The sequence below is a fragment of the Mycetomoellerius zeteki genome, unplaced genomic scaffold (assembly GCF_001594055.1).
Source record: "Mycetomoellerius zeteki isolate Tzet28-1 unplaced genomic scaffold, Tzet1.0 scaffold1110, whole genome shotgun sequence".
Taxonomy (NCBI): Eukaryota; Metazoa; Arthropoda; class Insecta; order Hymenoptera; family Formicidae; genus Mycetomoellerius; species Mycetomoellerius zeteki.
In genome coordinates this window covers 42,544-61,959 of record NW_017256030.1, presented here as the reverse complement: position 1 = coordinate 61,959, position 19,416 = coordinate 42,544, and the positions used below count along the sequence as shown (strand labels likewise).

At 32.2% G+C, this 19,416-nt stretch overlaps 1 protein-coding gene across 3 annotated transcripts in view; it reads right to left on the bottom strand.

Annotated features, from left to right (window-relative positions):
- Nucleotides 1–1,009: 1,009 nt before the first annotated feature.
- The window catches only part of MRP (Multidrug-Resistance like Protein 1), a 20,661-nt gene continuing 2,254 nt past the window's right edge, over nt 1,010–19,416 (bottom strand). The window contains exons 2-21 of one of the 3 annotated variants that reach the window (XM_018454331.1): nt 15,336–15,635; nt 14,971–15,108; nt 14,658–14,771; nt 14,332–14,531; nt 13,571–13,756; nt 12,772–13,405; nt 12,285–12,431; nt 12,109–12,193; nt 11,840–12,039; nt 10,976–11,477; nt 10,352–10,529; nt 10,126–10,264; nt 9,817–10,036; nt 7,520–7,740; nt 3,315–3,495; nt 3,117–3,225; nt 2,920–3,046; nt 2,178–2,700; nt 1,852–2,098; nt 1,010–1,565 (exon numbers count right to left, since the gene is read on the bottom strand). In XM_018454331.1, coding sequence (XP_018309833.1) covers nt 1,451–1,565; nt 1,852–2,098; nt 2,178–2,700; nt 2,920–3,046; nt 3,117–3,225; nt 3,315–3,495; nt 7,520–7,740; nt 9,817–10,036; nt 10,126–10,264; nt 10,352–10,529; nt 10,976–11,477; nt 11,840–12,039; nt 12,109–12,193; nt 12,285–12,431; nt 12,772–13,405; nt 13,571–13,756; nt 14,332–14,531; nt 14,658–14,771; nt 14,971–15,108; nt 15,336–15,635 — 4,566 coding nt within the window. In that variant the 3' untranslated portion in view covers nt 1,010–1,450. Of the gene's footprint in view, nt 1,566–1,851; nt 2,099–2,177; nt 2,701–2,919; nt 3,047–3,116; nt 3,226–3,314; nt 3,496–4,310; nt 4,532–6,703; nt 6,925–7,519; nt 7,741–9,816; nt 10,037–10,125; nt 10,265–10,351; nt 10,530–10,975; nt 11,478–11,839; nt 12,040–12,108; nt 12,194–12,284; nt 12,432–12,771; nt 13,406–13,570; nt 13,757–14,331; nt 14,532–14,657; nt 14,772–14,970; nt 15,109–15,335; nt 15,636–19,416 lie in introns of all 3 variants that reach the window. The other 2 variants (XM_018454322.1, XM_018454313.1) reach the window with 2 other exon arrangements.

Below are 19,416 nucleotides of genomic sequence, written 5' to 3'. Positions count from 1 at the left end.
TTTTTTTTTTTTAAATTACACAATATACTTTTTTTGTATATAAATAAAACCCGCAAAATTTTTCCCAAAATAATTTATTTTGTATAAAAAAAAAATTCCTGAAATTAAGGCATTTTTGGGGCCTTTGAACGGGAACCTGCCTTTAACGTTCTGGCCGTTATGGCGCTTCTTAATTTAAAATATTACATAAATTGTCGGAATATTCGGTCAGATTATAATATCCAGTAAAACACGTCGGTTATTTCCGTATTCTCTATTATTAGATATGTGCGGTCCATATGCAAAACTAGCATCAGTTGACTGATGTAAAAGTGATCTCATCTCACTTTTCAAAAATCTACAATCTTGATTTGTCGTAATGATATGAGTCAGACGTTGAGAGAAAAACGCAAAATTAAGTAAGTCATATATAATAAAAGGTAAGCCATGATACGATATATTGGAGAGAACACACGTATCCTCGACGATGTCAGGTGACGTTATGGATCGGCATCGAAACGTTTGTACGATTATTAAATATTCTTTATATTGTAACTGGCTCGTAGCCCTACTTTTATTTATTGATTTATCTATTATGTTTTAAAAACCAAATAACAAAATCCAGCTCTATACGCGCCTTCTTAGCTCCATAAAAAAGAAGTTGAAAAGATTTCATGACGTAATATTACTTCTAGAAAATAAAATGTCAGCATGGAGACATGTATCTCCACTGCTAGCATTTTATTTATTATAATACTTTTAAGAATGAAATTGCAAACTCCTGCTCTTATCAGGCTTCGTAAAAAATAAATGAAAAATAAGTTTCATTGCAAAATATTTCTTCTATGTTACAATATATGATAGAGTGCAAAATGTATACATTGCAAATGAAGTGTATGTAAATTGGCTCGTTACTCGTGTCGACCCTTAATATATTAATCAAATATTGTTACTCTAGAAATGTGATAAAATTGTAATTAAGTGCGTTAATTTTATTATAAAATTATAAAGATAAATTTTTTTAGAGGAATATAATGTAAAGTGCATCGAGAAAATTAATTCATTGGTTATAACATATTGATCAGATAGGAATCCACCTGATTACCCAGTTAAAGTTAGATATTGGATATCGACGCTAGTTTAAAAGTGTCGCATTGCTTGCTTCGTGAAGAGAGACTTCACTACAAAACTTATTCTAGAATATACGAAGTTCGGTAATCGACGGTACAATCGGAAAGTCATCGAATAAAATCTGGCAACAACAATGCTGAGACAAGAGTTTTTGCACCGTCGATTACGTTAAACGTTCTCGCTTCTTTTGCATAGAAATATTTCACTATACAAATTAATCTATGCTGAGGCTACGCGTTTTTTTGACCTATGGCTTTCTTTGTGTCGTTTACCTCATCTGGCTCACGAATAACGTACAGCCGCTAAAAAATGATTATGTGATATGAATTCTTTTTTTTTCTTAAGCAGCTAGACCTGCGTCCTTAGCCATACTGTAGAAAGAGCTAGATGAATTGCTAAGAAGCACTTCCGGAGAATCATATTCGACGATCAGACCTTTGTCCAATACGATTACCCTGAAACATTATTATTGTTTGAAAATAAATTGAAAATAAATAGTTTTGAAAATAAACAAAATACTTAAAACAATTAGAAAAGAAAACTGGAATAATGAATAAATTCTCATAAATACAGATATTGTAAAATGCTTCAAATAAAATAATATAATTGTAGTGTACACACACACACGCACACGCGCACGCGCACGCACGCACGCACGCACGCACGCACGCACACACACACACACACACACACTACAAATACTCACGAAATATAATTATGTAAAAATAACTTGAAATATACCTGTCAGAATCTAAAATAGTGTTGAGCCTGTGGGCTATTGTGAGAACTGTACAATTCTTAAATTCTTGGCGAATGGTAGTCTGAATTAAATCGTCCGTTTCTAAATCAACTGCAGCTGTTGCTTCATCCAATATAAGAACTTTCGTTTTCCTAAGTAATGCTCTTGCTAAACAGATCAATTGTCGTTGTCCTACGCTTAAATTCTCTCCGCCTTCAGTAACCTCGTGTAAAAGACTGTGTGGCAAATCTGAAAGACGATAATAAATAGATTATATTCTTCAAAAGTAAAAGATTTTCTAACGGAAGGTCACAAAGACCGTTCATACTTTCTACAAATAATTTCAGATGAGCGTGCTCCAACGCCTTCCAAACTTCCTCGTCGTTGTAGCAATCAAAAGGATCCAGATTCATCCTTAGTGTTCCGGAGAATAATACGGGATCCTGAGGAATGATGGTCAATCTCGAGCGCAGGTCGTGAAGACCCAGCTTGGAAATATCGATATCATCGATCAAAATCTTCCCCTGTGCTGCCTCAATTATTCTGAAAAGCGCCAATGTCATGGACGACTTTCCGGCACCGGTTCTGCCTACTATGCCGATCTTCTCGCCGCCGAGAACGCTGAACGTCAAACCATTCAGCACGAGTTCCAATCCCTCCCTATAGCGAACTTTGAAGTCCTTGAAGTCAACGCGACCGTGTTTAGGCCACTCTTTCGAAGGCGTAAATTCAGTGTTCTTCCACGGTGCTTCTTGCGCGGTTTCGCTATACTCCTTTATTCTCTCTACCGCGACGATGTTAGTCTCGACGTCAGACGTCATGCGCACCAGCCAATTTAAGGTCTGGGTGATCTATAACAAACATAACGTGAATTCTCATACATGAAATACATACAGTTCTTTCATAAAGTATCAAATAAATATATAAACATCACCCGCGTGTAACCCGCTTTAAGCACTTTTAATATTTTAACTTAGCTTTATCACAGAGAAACATTCTATTTAACATGGTAGAAAACATCACATTGTATATAACGCTAAAATGTCGTTTTTATGGAAAATATATCTTACTTGTAAGGCATAGCTGACCGATAGACCAACGAGACCTGAACTCATGGTATCTCTACCTAAAACAGCGAACAAAGCTGCGAAGAATATAATTAAGTTTCCAACCATCTCCAATCTCACGGCCAGCCATCTGCAACATATGCGTTCTAGTTAATAATTATGTATAAAAGAAATTGCAATTACGTCATACGACTATTTACCTGTTTGCAATAATGCTAGGAAAGTAACACACTTGATTAAAATCTACTCTATTTTCAGATTCATGGATAAATTGTTCTTGCACGCCGTACGCTCTAATTATTTGCGCACCTATATATAAATAATAGATTATTTTTAGAAATGTAAATTTTTGTTAATAAATAAAATATTACAGCATATATACAGTTTTAAATACGTACCAGTCACAGATTCACTAAAATGCGAATATATAGGAGATCTCGACACGGATTCTAATCGTTTTAATTGACGCGATGTTGCAACGTAAAAACGTTGAATAAAATAATAAATCGCGCCTATTGGCAGTATCACCGCGACAAATATAGGTGTACTGTAGCTTATAACAAAGAGAGTGGCTATCACCTGCAAAATGCATACAGCTATTAATAACACTGAAAAATATTCTGCTTCATCTTACAAGATAGAAAAATGTTAGTATTGTATGCAAATATAAATTAGTCAGAGCAAGAAGAAACATCTGCGTGACAAAAAAATGTATATAAATAATAAATGCAAAATTGATCGAACGAATCAGCTTCACAAGGATATAAATAAAAAAGAAACTGATAATATCTCATGCAGAAATTTTATTGAATGAAACGCTCTCATATCTTTTCCGGACAGCAGTTGTTCATACAAAAACAAAAACAAAGCCAGCGCTGGTCGTTGTTTCATAGGCCCACCAACATGTACCATGAATATGATTCTCACATATATACATTAGACAAGTACATATAAGCATTAGCGTCAAGGCATATTTAAGTCTCTCTTGGTCAAACCTGATACTGCTAAAATACCCTTTATTTCGATACAGATAGAGTAATTCATAGACTGCAGTTGTTTTACGAGAACGGACACAATTATACTCGGTGGCGGACTCTATACATTTAATTGTGTTCCAAATGTATTCTCAAAACTAGTTTGCAAAGCTATAGACGGGAATTATACCCATCTAAAGTACAATAATATACCATACCACCATTATTCAGACACCTCTTAATAAATACAAATTATATCCAAGGATGACAATGATATCTAATCGCAGTTTAATCAAAGTTCTCCGGTGGAAAGTGATGGTATACGTGTGGAACTCAAACTGCGAGGTCGAGAAGATAAAGGAAAAGCAATAAGAGATTCCTAGCTGGTATTCTCTCTCAGCACGCTACGAAAGAAATTACCTCAAACAAGCAATAGATGGTATCAGAAATTTGTGGGGGAAGAGATGTATCCAGGACGTCCACGTCTTTAGCAAACCTGGAGATAATACGACCAATAGGAGTCGTATCAAAGAAGGTCAATGGGGCACGCATCACAGCACGCAGCATCACTATGTGCATCTGGCGAGCAGCCAACCAACAGCCCAGCTGCGGTGCCAAATCGCAGAAAAAGCTCGCCACCGCTACAACATCAGACATGGATGACTTTCATTGTAACCGCATCTGATATAGTTTGCGCGATTTGTGAAAAACAGAACAGAACGATAATAAACAAAAAAATTAACAAAAACTTATCTCATAAACAATGTATTGCATGTTAAACGAGACACGTAAACATATAGTTTTTGATATTAGACTTAAACATTTGTTTTTCTTTTCAACACGGTACGTTTACCGAAATTCCAAATGATATCTGTAAACAATTAATTTTTTTCTTTTCTGTCGTAATGCTGCTCGATACTCAAATGCATTTGGCAAATATCGCGAACTTAAACTACCGCTCTGACTTCATGTTATGCGAAGATGTGAAGTTTGCTGTGTGACATATCAGACAGGATATAATATAGCAACAGGAAATACAAATAAATCACACTTCCTAGAAGGCAGAATCGTAATTAGGTGGATGTTATACAAGCAATAGAATAAAAAGCGTTATCAAGCACAAGCAAGACCATTTTTGTACACTGAATATTACTGGTATAATTGTGTCCATTCCCTGAATGATTACTACACTATGGTTGCACTATGATTTATATACAATAGTTGTACAAATTATCACGACGGCAGTCGTGAAGTTCAAATTAACAATAATGTTCTTAAATAAAAAAGTTTGTAACAACATAAAAAACAATAACTAAAAAAACACATAATGTGAAAAGAATTCAATATAAATGTAAAAGGAGAACAATTGTAGAGTAAGTGATGTAGGAATGATAATGATTTGACAAAGTCAAGTTCCGTCTTGAGCGATATTAAAGTATTTTGTGAAAAATTAAGACAATCGCCATTTTTTAGCGTCTCCAACTCATCAGATCTAAACACATACATTGACAATAAACGAAAATGAACATCGTCAACGTAACATTTTCTGAAAAGGACGAACAAAGAGATATCCTACCACATTTTATTCCTAAAAAATAGCTAAAACAATTGACATACACCGTAATCAACGCTCAATCAATGAATTTTATGATATTATGCAATACGATTGGATGGCACAATGTAAAATCCAGCACAAGCATTCCCATGAACCACGTCACTCTTTCGTGACTCAAAATAAAACCCAAAAATAAGCTGCTCAGCGAGCTATTTAACATTACAGAAAAGGTATGATTCGTTGATATGACTTTGCATGTATCTTTTCAGTTATATTTTCAGTTTCTAATAAACCACCGGAATAAGAACTTGTCGATCAATTCCATACATCTTTTTTTTTAATGTCCCATCAATATTTTGTTTCAGATAGCATATATTTAAAAAAAAAAAACGGATTAACAGAAACGTATCTTTTGACAAATTTAGAGAAAAATTGAACTGAAGAAGAAAGCAGCCATTCGAAATGTGTGACTGTTACCTGGCCGGCTGAATGCACAAAACGCACGGGTAAGCCGCTCGAATGCTGTTCGAGCCAGGCAAGCAGCATCGAGGTAGATATTTCTTACCATATGTTCCTTCGTGTCCTTTCAAAGCTTGTCGATCCACCATGCTGTACTGATTGCCGGCCACTTCTTACACGCATCAAGTAGCGTACCCGTGCCCATATACGCTTAGCCGGCAGGCTAGCATTACGTTATTACATTTCGCCATTTCTTCTAAAATTCCAAACTTTATTATTCAAATAATGTTACATTCAAATTTCCGGTGAACAGACAGATCCAAATTCTGACAGAATGTACATTTCTACTAAGATAAATCCGCATCTTTTTTACTCTGTCATAAATAAATATAATTCACTTTATGTGTCTTTATATATTCAAATATGCAAGATAATTACGTATAAATGTGCGATTTTATCGGTAGAAAGAAAAAAGGTACTTTTTTACTTCGCAATTGTAAATCTATCGTTTCTAGTAATTCTGATATAAAATCAACGTCAATTAATATAAAAACTGATATATAAATTACTGATGGAACGTAAATTACTTATCAGTACAATAGAAAATAACAAAAATATTTCGTGCAAGATGTCAATTCCAAGCAAATTTAAATATATATACTAAAAAAGGAGTGAGGATATCGATATCTGTAACAAGTATCGCTCGACAAATAAGAGACGTAGTAATATTAAATCCACATCAACTGTCACAGAGATCATTACTTATACAGTAGTATGTAGTTATATGAGAATATCATACCGAAAAGAGGCAAGTGATCCAAGAACGCAGATAAACCGGTAGGATATTGTCAATAATATCAATATCTTTACCAAGCCGACTAAGAATTCGGCCAGATGGAGTTCTGTCAAAGAATGACATTGGGTTGTGAAGAACGTGTTGCAGCGTACCCTCGAAGATACGCTTAGAAGCGATTATCGTCCCTTTAGCCAGGAATATCGTCATTGCGAATACTGTCACGCCTACAACGATCGGTAATCAACTTTGATTTATCGGATTAAAAAAATTAGACATTTTTACATATTAAACATTTTTGCGTCCGCGAATTATCAAATATAGCGAGCTTTTGCAAGTAAGTGAATTATTTAAAGGCTCTACGATCGGCAATGTTCATTTTCATCAGTTGCTCATCACCTGATTTCATCTAAACGTTCATATGCAAGTTCCTCACTGCAGTCACACATAAATTGAGGTGCACATAATTAAAAAAGCAATAAATGTAAGTACAAATAATAAATATACGGAGAGAAAAATGGGAGCGCGGTAACAATGCTAAGATAAAATAAGTGATAAAGATGATACTTTGTATGATTGTACTGAGAAAGAAGACATCCATAGTGTCTCATCAGGCATGCAAAAACATTGGTTTATTAACAACGTACGCTTCTGATAGTCGTCTACTGATCATTAATGGACATTAATGAAGAATAGAAAAAATTAGAAAGCTCTCATTATTACATAATAAATCATATTTGTACCGATTGGTGGACCAGTGGTTCTGCTAAACATTGATTCGTGTAGTGATATACAGCGATTAAAACTAAAACTCTCGCATACCGATGCTAGACAAAACAACCAAGCCCTAATACTTGGAGGTAAAATGTTGTCTATTGTGTCAATATCCTTCCCAAAACGGTTTAATATTCTGCCGGACGGCGTAGTGTCAAAGAATCCTAAAGGTGATCGTAGCATGGTGAATAATAACTCGGAATGCAGTAGTTTACTGCTCCGTAGGCAGCCGATAATCAACGCTGTCTGCGACAGCATTACAAAAGTGGCTGAAATTTAATTTAAAGTAAATAAATAGTCTTGTTGAAGGAAAAAAATCTTTTTTCGACACTACTCGCTTGCAGTTCTACAAAAAAACCTGTTGCTTTGTAATGTTAATGTTCAAATTGACTTGCTAATGTACGTAACTGCACACTGTTAAATTTCGATACCACGAAAAACTGCCTTTACATAGGGCCTTAACAAGAACAATGTGTCTTTGTCAGTTTACTTAGTCATGTAACATAACATAGTTGGCGTTAGTTATTAGCGGTAACAATAAGTTAATAATAAAACAGAATGCGAAACTGGTTAGACTATTGTGGTCCAAGATGAAGAAAAATCGTACATGCGAAATACTACGGCTCGCATTTTCATTATATATTTAGCATTAAATGTGATTGCAATCTCACGCATTTATGTATTACATCAACATTGAGATATTAAATTTAGTACCGTTCCATTCTCAAATTAAATTTCATTAACCACGTTAATTGTCATTATTATACTTTGCACATTACATAATCTAAGCAAGGAATTCGACCACATTTAATGCTAAGCGTGTCAATGTGTTTTTAAATATAATAAAAATTCAGGCGATACATTTCATCAATAAAAACTTTAGCCAAATTAAAGAAACAAACATAATGATTGAATGAGGAATGTCTCGAATCTTCCTTCGTCCGAAGCTTGCTTAAATTCCTCTAAATTAACATATTAACATATTATTACTCTCATTCATTTCAATTTACACGCAATTATCTGATAAGAAAATCAGTAAAATATCATTTTTCGAAATTTCAAGTTATCACGTATTTAATTAAATGATTTTTACATTAGTTAACATTAATTAATTTTTATATTCATTTAGTTAAACGATTTACATTCATTTTATAATTCAAATTTTAATTAAAATTTCCTAGGCATATTAGATGTATAATTATACCATCGATTATTCAATGTAGCACAGACTGATTTTCCGTTCTTTTTTTATTATTTTAAGATATTAATGCTAGAAAGCTTTCTTTTGTTTCTCTACTTCGTGCTTACCATTAAATGTAAAAGCGTGTTATTATTTTAAAAAAATATTTTTGTTTTCTACAATAAACTTTAAATATAAAATAATAGATGTTATGTGATTTATCCATCTGATTAATTCATCTGACAAATATTACTCGAATAAGGTTAGTAAACGACACCAAACAAATTTTTAATGGATCGCACCATGATCACAAAAGATCACAAGATCATAAAAAAATTACAAAAGAATTATATACAAACACATAACATTCATTATAATATCTTATATAAATATGTAATACTTTTTCCATCTATTACTTTTTATCTATAATCACTAAATTTTTGCTTGTAAAAAGGGTAATCATAATAAAGATTAATAAATTATTTAATAAAAAATGCAAATTGTACTGAACAAAAGACATTTCAAACAGAAAAATGTTTCATGCAATACTAAAAAAGCGATCATTTGTAGAAAATGATTACTACGACACTTGCAATCAAAAACATATGGCTATCAAAAAGTTTCAATCTCTAATTGCTTTTGAATGTTTAGTTAGTAACGTTAGTATTTTGTAGACACAGCAAACCACACTCAGTTTGATTTTTTGAAAGGAAATTTTTTTTATTTATTTTTGGTATTAACGCGTATATGTGATGTATATATTTGCAGACATAAACTTATAACGTTATCGAAATGAAAAGGTCACTACATTAGTAGTCATGATTTTTAAATTATTATAACTCGGCTCAATATCGAGTTTTAGACATGAAAGAATTACGTTAAGATTAATTATACCCCAATGATGTGTAATCTGTGAGGGAACATGCCTTTCAAATTACGATATGCTATGACGAGCAAAATTAAGTGCCATTGCCTGTTAACGTTGTATTAAATGAAGTAATTGCCTTCTGCGGTAGAAAAATGATATGTATATTTATACAAGTACACGTAGCAGCGACAGGGATAAGCTTACCTGATCATCCATCGTAAACGCGAAATTTTAACAATACTGATCGAATCTACCTGACAACGGGCCAATGTGTTACAAGAATTAACAGAAACGTACCTTGACCAAAACCGAGCGCACCGTAAACGCCGAGATACATGTCTCGCTTTGCCGTATCGAACGTGTGGTTCCCAACGGTCTGATTATCGTTCGACCATATACTGAGCCAAACGCTCGAGCCGATGCTGAACGATTGAAAGACCGCGTTCATCACGATTGTCGATATCGATAGGAACCATCCAATGGATTTCAAGTAGTGAGAGTACACTTTCCATTTTACCTTGCGAAAGAATAACAAGATGAGAATAAAAGCACTTGAAACTTTCTGTCGTGAAAAGCAAATTAGCAGTGATATCTCGTGCAACTTACGCTTCCAGTTTCAGCCTTCTCGATTTCTGTCAGTTTCTCGCCGACGTTGTTAGGCTTTGGTGTATCTTTCTCCTTTGATACATTAACACTATTGCTATGCATGTAATTTGCTGACTGTTGACTTTCTGTCGAGTATTGCCTATTTGTACATGTATATTATTTCGAGTTAGTAGCGAGCTATCACTTGCATCACCATTAATTAAATATTATATTTATGAGATTATACCTTGTAAGAGAACCATTGAGTGATTTTTTATCGGTCACAGAACCGGATTCACTTAGACTCTCAGATATTCTAGACCGTACTCGAGTTAATTTTTGTTGCAACTCGTCTGCTCCCATTGTTGATTCAAGTTGCTGTTTAATTTCACGTAAATCTGCTTCAGAACCGTCATCAACGTGCACTGTTCCAAATTTGTCATGATTTTAAAATAATGATTTATCATTCACGTAAGATATTAATGATGTTATAAAAATGGGAAGAAATTAAAAAAAACTCGCACATGCACATACTCTTAACTATAGCATAAAATGAGAATTCAAACGAGAATTATGTAAATAAGTTATTGGAATTGAACTAGAAGTAAAATACGATATTAAAAACTAGATAATATTAAATGTAATAGTGTTAATAATAATAGTATTAAAAACTAAAAATTAAAAATTCATCCTAACACTCTAGTGATAAGGGAGTATTTCTTATGCAAGCATACAAAGTAGGAAAAGGAAATGTAATTACTTTTTCGCGGACTTACGATTTCCAACTTAAATCCAGGAAAAATGTAACAACAAATTTTATAATAAGTATATAAAAATACGTAGTAAGAATTTAATTACATATAATAGATACCTTCTTGTAAGTGTTGCACTAAGAATTCGGCGAAAGCACCTTTCTTCTCCAGCAATTGTTTATAGGTTCCACTCTCCGTTATCTCGCCGTCTTTAAGAACAATAATGTTGTCGACCTCCGGCAGGTACGTGATGCTATGAGTAACAAGTACTCTACTTTTATTTTTCAACAGGCCATTCGGACCTAACACTTTCTCAAAAATGTGTTTTCCTACGTGCGAATCCACCGCGCTCAGAGGATCATCTAAGAAATAATTTTCGGAATCGTTATATACAGCTCTAGCTAAGGCTACTCTTTGCTTTTGACCGCCGGATAAATTTATGCCTTTCTCCCCAATCTCTGTTTGATCTCCCGCGGGTAGCATCTTAAAGTCCGGAGTTAACGCACACGCTTCAATCACACAATTATATACTGATTTGTTCAAGGCCTTTCCGAACAAAACGTTGTCCTGCAACGTGGCATTTTGTATCCACGCTTGTTGCGAGACATATGCAATTGACCCCTAAAAGAAGTATTTAGTATCAATCTTCAAATCCCAATCTTTATGTACTTAATCTAAGACGTGTAAAAATAAAATATATTATTTTTCGTTTTTATCAACATTGAATTAAGAGTTATAGTCTTGGTTTATATTTTCAGATAATAAAAGCATATATATATATATATATAATAAAATTTAGCATTCAAAATTAAAAAATATATTATTAAGTTACATTATTAATTATTCTTAATCCTCTCTCAATAAGACTGCTCCATATAAATGTAACATGTGAGATTTATTTTGCTGTTTTATTGTTACGTTTGTTATAAAAAAATATGTTTTATTTCTATACTTTGTATTTCTGATTCGAAAAGAATACTCACTTTTGTATTTACTTTCCCGCTTATTTTATCCATCTCACCAAGCAGAGCGGATAGAAGAGAACTCTTGCCTGATCCCACTGTACCAACTATTGCTACTAATTGACCTTGTTCTACATGCAAATTGATATTTCGTAGTATTGGTCTCTCGATTTCTTCGCTATCCCAACAAAAAGTACCGTTCTCAATTACTAACGCGTGCGCTAAAAAATGTATAAACATATTATATACATCGTATTAAACATATTTAAAAGAGAAAATTTTACACTCACGTTCCGATGGATCATGCTGTACATTGTTAGGATCCAGTTCTTCCATGTTCATAAATTTATTAATTCGTTTTACAGAGACGTAAGCCTGTACATGGAATTATTCTCAATATTAAAACATGAATAAAAATGAATAAATAAAAACAGCACAATTATGTCTATACATTACTTAAACTTACTTGAACTATATTAGTAATCATCATAGGCAGCATAGACAGTGGAAATCTTAGGATGTTAAACAAACTGAGTGAAACAAAGGCAATTGTACTATTTAGGACGTTCTTTTCGTCTATAAGTACGTAAGTTGTAAAAGATACCAAAGATACCTGCACATTTGCGAAAAGACAATATTTTTAAAAATACAAAAGATATTTTTTAATACAAGTAATCAAAAATCTCTCGGAAAGGAAGAAATATTTATTGCTATAGTTCATGTTTTGGCATATGTTTAACAAAATTTTTTTGAGATCATACAGTAAAACTTTTAAAAAAATCACGCTAAAAATTATGACTACTATAAAAAAATGAAAAATAAGAAAAAAGTTTTTGCATTACAAGTACTCCATAAGATATGTATTTTCGAGATTTTCAATTGTGATGTAAGTCGCTTTTTTGTACATGTTTGTGTTGTATATTATAATTCATTGTGTACCAAAAAAAACGTACCAAAAAGGGCGCACACGACCATATAAAGCTCGTGCCAGCGTTAAGATATGCCGCTTCTTTTAATACTTGAATCTCTTTGACTCTGATTTTAAGTATCTGCTGCTCGAATGAAGGTTCCCACGCATAGAGCTTCAACACTTTGATACCGTTAAGTACTTCGTTCATTAATTTTACTCTCTCGTCCTTGCTCTTCATCTGTCTGATTTGTAACGTCTTCACTTTGTTGGCAATTAATGCGTTCACAGGAATAAGAATGATCATAACTGCTAAACCTGCCAATACAGCCGGCCCCAGTATGTTCCAGAGAAAATATAAAGCTAGAACTATTTGCAGAGGTGCTGACCAGATCATGTTTATGTACGCAGTTAGATCCATAAATCTTTGAGCGTCTACGGACATTAGATTCACTATCTCGCCGAGTGTGGACTCTTTCCTCGCCGCGTTCGACATTCTCAATGCTTTACGATAAATTGCTGCGATTAGCGCGGTTCGTATACGCAGCCCGACCAAGAACATGCGGTGAAAATATTGGGACAGTACTAGTGTCTGAAGCATTGCCGTAAGTAAAAGCAGGACAGAATAAAAGTATCCTTTCCACATTGGCTCATCTCCTTCGATAAAATCAATCAGAAGCCTAAAAAATATGAAAAAAAAGAGGGGCATTTTACAAAAATGCGTTAGACAAACAAAAACAATTAAATTTTGAAAACAATTTCGTAAAATTCGTCGATTCATTATATTTTCTTCATAAATTATAAAATAAAATTAGAGATAAAACTCAGGATGTGTGAATACTTACTTTAATATTTGTGGACTAATAAAAGTCATAATATCTTGAATCAGTTTTAGAAATGCACCAAACATGAATGTTGCTCCGAAAGCTTTGCAGATAGGCGGTAAGATGGAGGCGACTTTCTTTTTCCGACTACCGTTAAAGTCCACTTGTCCAGACGTTTGTCGGTATGACACTTTTACACTTTCTACTCTATATGTATAAAGAACGTCTGTTATAAAGGTTTCTATTATTAGATTGGATGATAAAAATAATTAAGACATGTTATACGACACATCCTACCTAAAGTATGTCCAAATCAGCCTTGTTAGCACAAGAAATGTATGAATGTGTTAAAAAATAGTTTGTCAGAAAACATTACACTAATACATATTAATATTTATGATATATTTTTAAAATATGCAAATAATATGCTGTTAGTTATAGTGCAGATAAGATAATGAAGTAACATTCTAAAAATGTATTATCACGAACAAACTGATTTTTAAAGAATTCTTAAAATAATAATTTTATAGATATACATCAGCAACTTATAATTTTTTATAAATATATGTTTAATACATATTTTCTATTGAATCTACACACTCTATATTAATATTAATATAAAATATAAATTCTATATTTTGCTATTATTAATATAAAATTATTTATCTTATATTTTTTCCTCACTATTTTTCTCACAAATAAACGCTTTAAAGAATCTTAGCTGAGTCATATTGATTACAAGTAATCTTGATTTGTACGAGAGATTCATCGATTAAACTTACTCGTCTGTCTTTCTCAAGTTCTTATTCCAATATTTGTCAAATTTTGGCACAATCTCCGTGGCCATATCCTCTGGATTCATAGACCACAGATCGGACGTCTCGAGTGGTTTTCGGAAACCTTTCCATGCTAACGAATCAAACCACGCGAACATAATTCTTGAAGGAAAAGAAGAGCTTTGTTCTGGACATGGCGATTCAACCTATGAGTGAACATATTTCAAAATTATTTATCAAATTATTCATCAATTCTAAATTTTACAGTTGATTGTAAGATTTTGCATATTTCTGTGTCCTGTACATTATACAACTAATAGCAGAAAGATTACCGTAGGATATTCAGAAAATTTAGGCTCTGCATCGACCAGAAAATTAAGTACAAATAATATCACTACTATTGGATAGTAGATCATGTAAGACACCAGTGGGTATGTCGGCTCTGCCTAAAAATAAGTTATTTCTTCATGAATCGCATTGTATTACGTAATACACAATCAGCAGCTTCTTTGTGAAACAATATAACAGACTGATAACACGAGATAATGTGATAAGAAATTGTAAAAATCCGATGCAGGAAATGCAGTTCATAAATGTATCTACACTAAATTGTTTTCCTTTATTAAAATGAAAAATTTAACATACCCCTTTAATGAATTTGTTTACAAAGCTTCTGTATTGGACGCATCCACATATCGCAAGGAAAAACCAAAACAAGAATAAAAGACCTGACGTCCGCATTCCATGTTTTCTATTATATTGCATCAAAGCCGATGCTAACATCTGAAATAATTAGCAAATTTAATTAAATGTTATATAGAGAATTTATATGGCTAGTGAATATGATTACTTTTTTCCCATTATGATGAATAAAAAAATCTTCGTTCTCACTTTTATTTTATAAAAAAAAAGCAAGAACAAGTAATGAGAATATTGTTAAAAAATTAATGCAAAAATAATTTTAAAATCTATTTAAAAATCTATTAATATAAAAAATAATTTGTACTTACAAAGCTAACAATTTTTACTATAGGTGTGTAATAATCAACATTGTAGACCGTACGAAAAGTACTTTCATGTATCGCCACTCCTAAGTCAACTATGGAAAGTAAAATTAATCCTACAGTAAGTACTTGCTTAGAAATAAATAACCACGTGTACGGGACGTTTCTTCTTTTGCTATTTAAAAGGTAATATGCTTCCATCGCTGAGAACGTCCATAAAAATATGCACGGTACCCATACTAATATCGTCTTTTGAAAGCATTCTGTTAGATCTGGGTTATTCGTGTACCATGTTAGATTAGCATCCTAAAACAGAAATTGCAACCGAAATATTAATCTTTGTCGCAACACTTTAACTTTTTCTTTTGCTCTTTATTATGAGATAGTAAGTTTGTATGTAAGCCATAAAGCTTACAAACTTAACTTTAACAATAAATTCAACAATGATAAATTCGATTTGTGTTATAATAGCAGAAATACTAATATTTCTATTATAAGCATTTAAAATAAAAAAGATTTTTAGTTTCAAGAAAATGAATAGCTAATAATAAATCTATTTTTCAATTAACTTTTAGTAAGAAATTTAATAAAATTTTAATTTGTGACTAAGAAATGTTTTGAAAATTAGAAAGTTTGTAAATTATGAGGCTATTTTATTACGTAAAAATCGATAACAAACAGAATTAGTCATTAAAGCCACGAGTGTACCACACAAAGCAAATTAATAAGGATAAGTGCAATAAGTATTCGTTGCACGTGCATGTAACCTGATTCTTCATCATTCCTTTGTGAATGATATGAAAACATGAGTGCAAGTCGCATCCACTTGAATTAATTTAATTAGTTTAATTTAAGTTCAACAGAATTCTTTGAAATACAATTAATTAAAATGTTTCAATTAATGTACAATTAATTAAAAGCTTTTTAAAGTTCAAGGCGACTAAACTTTGGATTAACTTAATTGACAATTAATTCTATCGATAGAATCAAAAACAAAATTTCTAATTAATTAATAATAATCTCATTTTTAGACCATATATGTGAGAAACACAATCGATAAATTAGAGCCTTATATCGGTCGAAGTTAGATCTTATACATGCTTAAATAATTCAATTTTGAATCACTAAATATGATATATATGTACTTGACATTATATATACCACACTTGTAGTCTAGCGAACTGCGCGCCGAAATATTTCCGGACTAAACACAATTAAACCACTGTAGTAATTTCGCGAATTAAATTAAATTCTAATAATTTCGATGCTCAAACAGGCATCATATTTCAAAGATGTTAATATGCTGAAAAAACTGTAATTAAATTTATTGCAAAAAATATTACGCGCAGTTCGTTAGATTACAAATGTGGTATATATGTCAAGTACATATATATCATATTTAGTGATTCAAGATTGAATTATTTAAGCATTTAAGATCTAGTTTCGACCGATATAGAGCTCTAATTTATCGACTCTAATTAATTATTTTACATAATTATTAATAATTTTTCCGTATGTTAAACAAAAAAAAATATTAATTCATCCGTATTAACGAAATAACACAGATACTATTTGTTATTAAGAATATTATTTATTATAAGTTAATCATCGATTGAGATAACCGGAGTTTGATCGATCATCCTTAAAGGAAACGATGAGAATATCGCATTTACAATATCGACATAAGTTTACGAAATAAAGATAACAAGACAAAGAATGATGTGAAGAATCAATGATCTATACATCCAACAAGGAAACCCACGGAAATGTCTCCCTCTGATTTTGATGAGCTCGTAATACGTTAAACTCTAGATTAAAATAAGAGATACATATTTTTTTTGTATATGCACTTTTAGGGAGTGAAACACCCCTTTGAAGAAAATTGATTTTGTTCCTTATAAAAGCGAATATCGAAACTGTAAGAAATAGAAAAAAATGTTTGAAATAAAAGTCGAATGATTATAAAATACTTAATAATTGTAAAATTTCAAAAATTTTTAATTCTTATAAATAAAATTTTTTAATTTCTAATTCGTCAATAGAGATCTATTGAACAGACTATTGAACAGACATGGTAATTATTTCGATGACTAGGATTGGAACATGCATTCGAAATGCCGAACGCTGTAGCTGTAGACGAATGAAAAAAAAAGGGGAGAACCCGATGACGTAAGTCGCTCCATTCGACGCGCCGTCGTTCAGGAAATTAAACTATTACACAACAGTGATATGTGGCAAGCGAGACAAGCGAGACAATGAGTCCGCTATTCAATTATTCCAACGATCTTTTCCTCTTTCTATTTTCCTCTCGCATCTCGTTTGTTCCGCAGTTATCTTCTCGAAATATTTAATTCCCAATAGAGCATATATTACTTTGAAATTATTTGAAATGAATTTTCTGATCAAAATTATTCGATTTATACTTATTACCTACATTTCTGTTGTATTTTCTGGGAAAAACGAAATAATTCCAATTGATATCCCATTTCAGTTTCATAATAGTCTGTTCAATTAAAACGTGATCGATATCATTTTCAATATATTTTTCGTCTTATCATAGTCCGACAGATATTTGTTGTTTCACACCGTTTTTTCCACTTGTTTACAACTTTTTACGCTCGTTTTTATTAATATAATTTAATTTTAATCTCACAATTCAATTAATTCTTCATCTTTTTGGTATATAAATAGTGTAAAAGTAAATAAATAATTTATATAAAAATTATGTCGGTAACGCTTTTGATGAACAAAGTGTACGTGCCTAACAATCTTCTTTCACTGAAAAAAATTTTACATATAAGCTACTTCCCTTTTAAGAGATACAGTCGTTTTATTTTCGGTATTTATTGAATGTTACTCTCTAAATTAGTTTGAGTGAAATCTCTAGAGTGCAGAAAATTGAGCCAGTCATGAAAAAGAGTGACTCAATTTTCAATCTTTAAGAGTGAGATTTTGTTCGGATTAAATTTGTGTATACGAAACTCATTATATTCAGATTAATTATTAGAGTAAGATAATCGATTTCAATTAAATGATTTAAATCAATTATATTCGGCTTTTTTATTTATTACCGAAGCCTTCGGAATTTGCTGCGATAATTTTTCAACTAATCAGCTGTTGACTTCAAAGCTCATCGATATACACATTCATGGCTTTGTCTAGTGTTCTGATCGGTGCGAAGATTAGTTGTCTGAATAAAATTCAATAGAGCACATCTCTCTGTCTCTATTCTCGCATACATTTCCGACTTCTCTTGCACGTTAGAATTTCAACGTAATCAGCGGATCCATGGATCCGGTACTTTCGCAATTGTCAAAACAGATTTACTCTAAAAATTTTAGAGAGTAAAAAAAAGATAGAACGTTTGTGTCGACTGATCATTTTTACCAAAGTAGATTAATTTTAATTTCGGTTCAACTTATTCTTCATCTTTTTCCAGTTCTAAGACTTAGAAAAAAATTGGAGTTAGCTGAATATAGATGTTAAATGAACCGAGATTAAAATTAAATTAAAGGAATGATTTCTCGAATATTCTCCAAAAAAGGGAGGATAAAGAAGTCGAAAATTATTGGCTCTTGTCGACAATTGAAGATTCTCAAATTGCATTAGCCATGTTCATGAAAGATGTAGCATTGCTCCAAGTGTTTTATTCTACACTCGTGTTCACCATCGCGGATTGCACGAGTGCGATAATTGTCGAGTTGTTTGTGGCACGCGTCCGATGCGCGTGTTTTAATCTCACGCACGCGGGATTCCAATTGATAAAAGTGCGAATGCCTGGGTGTAATATTTGCGCACGTGGCGACGCGTAAATTTACGCTCCGTTTTCTCAGAATTTTTCATATAATTTTTCAGAATTTCTATATAATTTTTCAAAATTTGTTTATAATTTTATAACTTTCTCACATTTTTTATACGAATTGGCACATTTCTCAGAAAATCTACATCTTTTCTCAGAATTTTTCATATATGTTGCTTATGAAATATCATAAGATTTCTAAAAGTTTTTGTAAGTATTATATAATTTCTGATGAAATGTTATATAAAATCTAAAAAATTAAAAAATATTTTTTAAAAATTATGGGGG